This window comes from Procambarus clarkii, chromosome 26 (genome assembly GCF_040958095.1).
Source record: "Procambarus clarkii isolate CNS0578487 chromosome 26, FALCON_Pclarkii_2.0, whole genome shotgun sequence".
Classification (NCBI taxonomy): domain Eukaryota; kingdom Metazoa; phylum Arthropoda; class Malacostraca; order Decapoda; family Cambaridae; genus Procambarus; species Procambarus clarkii.
Window position 1 is genome coordinate 27,784,816 of NC_091175.1, and position 4,208 is coordinate 27,789,023.

The 4,208-nt window shown below is 52.9% G+C and overlaps 1 protein-coding gene across 1 annotated transcript; it reads right to left on the reverse strand.

The window, feature by feature from the left end:
* Window positions 1-2,555: 2,555 nt before the first annotated feature.
* Window positions 2,556-3,959, reverse strand: LOC123756922 (SUMO-interacting motif-containing protein 1-like). Its single transcript, XM_045740333.2, has one exon. The coding sequence runs from the start codon at window positions 3,957-3,959 to the stop codon at window positions 2,556-2,558; it is 1,404 nt and encodes a 467-aa protein (XP_045596289.2).
* Between the last annotated feature and the right edge of the window lie 249 nt (window positions 3,960-4,208).

Here is a 4,208-nt window from a genome sequence, read left to right on the forward strand (position 1 = left end):
AATGCGCCTGTTACCTAGCAGTAAATAGGTACCTGGGAGTTAGACAGCTGCTACGGGCTGCTTCCTGGGGGTTTGTAACAAAAAGGAGGCCTGGTCGAGGACCGGGCCGCGGGGACGCTAAGCCCCGAAATCATCTCAAGATAACCTCTGCTGTGTCTGCTGTATTTGTGTAACCTGCACACTGTGCTATGTTAGTGTAGTGTATGGTCAAACCTATTGGGCTATGGTTGTATGGTGGCCTCCCCAACCATACACGTCTAACAGCCCTGCTCTTCCCCGCTCACTTGCAGATCCTGTCGTGTTAAAGGAGAAAGCTGGCTTCGTTAAAGTCCAGCATCACCTTGGATTATACTCTACCATTTCCACCTGCCACTCCCCCACTCCAATTTACACGGGCTCACCATAGCCCGTGCTACTTGGAACGTTTTGTTCCAGGTAGCGAATCTTTAACAACAACAACAACATCACTCCAACCACTTGGGCTGGACGGTAGAGCGACGGTCTCGCTTCATGCAGGTCGGCGTTCAATCCCCGACCGTCCAAGTGGTTGGGGATTGAATTCCTCCCCCCCCCCGTCCCATCCCAAATCCTAATCCTGACCCCTTCCCAGTGCTATATAGTCGTAATGGCTTGGCGCTTTCTCGTGATATTTCCCTCCCTCCCCGCTGGTCCCCTGGACCTAGGGGTCCCTCCCCCCCCCGTCCCTATGTGGCCTGGAGTGTCCCTGGTCCCAGGGGCGCTCTAGTCACCAGCCCTAACGTACGCCTTTCATCTTGTTACAAGTAGTTGTATACTTGGACACTACAACTTGCCCTTTAGGGTCAAACGGTCATACAAGCTACCATAAGTTATAGTTTTGTTGACTATGTCAATTAACCAGGTAAGTACTATCTTATCATGAGGTTATTTCGGGGCTTAGCGTCCCCGCGGCCCGGTCCTCGACCAGGACTCTTTTTGTTACACATCCCTCGGGAAGCAGCCCGTAGCAGCTGTCTAACTCGCAGGTACCTATTTACTGCTAGGTAACAGTAGCATCAGGGTGAAAGAAACTTTTTGCCCATTTGTCTCCACCTCCACCGGGGATCGAACCCGGAACCTCAGGACTAGGAATCTGAAGCGCTGTCCACCCAGCTGTCAGGCGCCCTAGACATGTACTATGAGTGTACTTCATGATGAAATCCTCGTGTTGCTGTATCAACCAGAGTTGTTACATTCTTGTACAGCCAGCAGCAGGCGTAGCGTTACGGGCGGGTCCTTAATACTGTGTTCCCTGGAACACCACCCGCCAAATGGTTTAACAACCAGGTACCCATTTACTGCTGGGTGAACAGAGGCTATTGTTAAGGATTGGTGCCCAGTCAATCCTCCTCGGCCAGGATACGAACCCAGGCCAATGCGCTCGCGAAACGCCAGGCGAGTGTCTTACCACTACGCCACGGGGACTGCATATGTAAAGTAAACCAAACTATTTACATATTTTGAAGTGGTACCTAATGAGGGGCACATATTGGGGAAGGGAAGAGAATTATCAGGAGAACGTGCCAAGCCACTGCGACTACCTAACCTTGAGGTGGTTTGGTGTGGACTATGTAGCTCTATGGAAAGGATGGGGAGGTGGGATAGGACAGAGGATAGGAATGGTACCCAACTACTTCCTTGGACGGTCGGGGATTGATCACCGACCATTTAGGGGGTCTGTAATTGTGAAAAGATTAATGTTCTACAGTTAACACATTACCAATACTGGATAATATCCCTACGTAAACTGTCTAAACCACTGGACAGAATTACTACCTAAATTATCTTAATCACTGGACAGAATTACTACCTAAATTATCTTAATCACTGGACAGAATTACTACCTAAATTATCTTAATCACTGGACAGAATTACCGTAATATATAATATATTCGCGTACCATTTTTTTCTGAAAAGTTTATTTTCTTTAAAGAAATACTTTAGTGGGCGTTCACGAGGGAATGTATAGAGCACACCCAGGGGGAATGTGATCAATCGGGCTGTGATTCCTACGTCAGGCTGCGTGCAACGGTCATCGGCGGGTGGTACGGGAACAAGGGGACACAGGTGGAGACAGAGTACCCAAATGAGCCACAGGGACATTAGAAAGAACTTTTTCAGTGTCAGAGTAGTTAACAGGTGCAATGCATTAGGCAGTGATGTGGTGGAGGCCGACTCCATACACAGTTTCAAGTGTAGATATGATAGAGGCCAATAGGCTCAGAAATCTGTACACCAGTTGATTGATGGTTAAGAGACGGGACCAAAGAGCCAAAGCTCAATCCCCGCAAGCACAACTAGGTGAGTTTGCTTGCGAATACTCACATACATTATTTATGTATATGGTTTGATATCCTCATATATAGTTATTGTCTGTTATCAACCGTCTTAAAATGGGTTGATTGAAATCTTCAAGGATGAGTCATAGGTATATCAAGCAGGTATATCTGCCACTTTTTATTCACTGATTGTTATTGATCTGTTACGTGAATTCCAGACCGTTACATGTGGGATTGTTGTGTTAGGATGATTACATATTATCTCTCCTCCACCATGATGCCAGGCACCTCCACCATGATGCCAGGCACCTCCACCATGATGCCAGGCACCTCCACCATGATGCCAGGCACCTCCACCATGATGCCAGGCACCTCCACCATGATGCCAGGCACCTCCACCATGATGCCAGGCACCTCCACCATGATGCCAGGCACCTCCACCATGATGCCAGGCACCTCCACCATGATGCCAGGCACCTCCACCATGATGCCAGGCACCTCCACCATGATGCCAGGCACCTCCACCATGATGCCAGGCACCTCCGCCATGATGCCAGGCACCTCCACCATGATGCCAGGCACCTCCGCCATGATGCCAGGCACCTCCACCATGATGCCAGGCACCTCCACCATGATGCCAGGCACCTCCACCATGATGCCAGGCACCTCCACCATGATGCCAGGCACCTCCACCATGATGCCAGGCACCTCCACCATGATGCCAGGCACCACCACCATGATGCCAGGCACCTCCACCATGATGCCAGGCACCTCCACCATGATGCCAGGCACCTCCACCATGATGCCAGGCACCTCCACCATGATGCCAGGCACCTCCACCATGATGCCAGGCACCTCCACCATGATGCCAGGCACCTCCACCATGATGCCAGGCACCTCCGCCATGATGCCAGGCACCTCCACCATGATGCCAGGCACCTCCGCCATGATGCCAGGCACCTCCACCATGATGCCAGGCACCTCCACCATGATGCCAGGCACCTCCACCATGATGCCAGGCACCTCCACCATGATGCCAGGCACCTCCACCATGATGCCAGGCACCTCCACCATGATGCCAGGCACCTCCACCATGATGCCAGGCACCTCCACCATGATGCCAGGCACCTCCACCATGATGCCAGGCACCTCCACCATGATGCCAGGCACCTCCGCCATGATGCCAGGCACCTCCGCCATGATGCCAGGCACCTCCGCCATGATGCCAGGCACCTCCGCCATGATGCCAGGCACCTCCGCCATGATGCCAGGCACCTCCACCATGATGCCAGGCACCTCCACCATGATGCCAGGCACCTCCACCATGATGCCAGGCACCTCCACCATGATGCCAGGCACCTCCACCATGATGCCAGGCACCTCCACCATGATGCCAGGCACCTCCACCATGATGCCAGGCACCTCCACCATGATGCCAGGCACCTCCACCATGATGCCAGGCACCTCCACCATGATGCCAGGCACCTCCACCATGATGCCAGGCACCTCCACCATGATGCCAGGCACCTCCGCCATGATGCCAGGCACCTCCACCATGATGCCAGGCACCTCCACCATGATGCCAGGCACCTCCACCATGATGCCAGGCACCTCCACCATGATGCCAGGCACCTCCACCATGATGCCAGGCACCTCCGCCATGATGCCAGGCACCTTCCCCTATCACAAGCCTGCGGTAACAATTATCTGTGCATATTATTGTTGTTTTAGATTCAGCTGCACGGAACAAAAAGTGACAAGTAGCACGGGCTATGGTGAGCCCGTAGTGGACTTACCTGGCACAGGAGCGGGGCAAGTAGCACGAGCTATGGTGAGCCCGTAGTGGACTTACCTGGCACAGGAGCGGGGCAAGTAGCACGGGCTATGGTGAGCCCGTAGTGGACTTACCTG

What these genes read in the sequence shown, in the direction of transcription:
- LOC123756922 (XM_045740333.2), bottom strand. Translation starts at nt 3,959, where the DNA reads ATGGCGGAGGTGCCTGGCATCATGGTGGAGGTGCCTGGCATCATGGTG.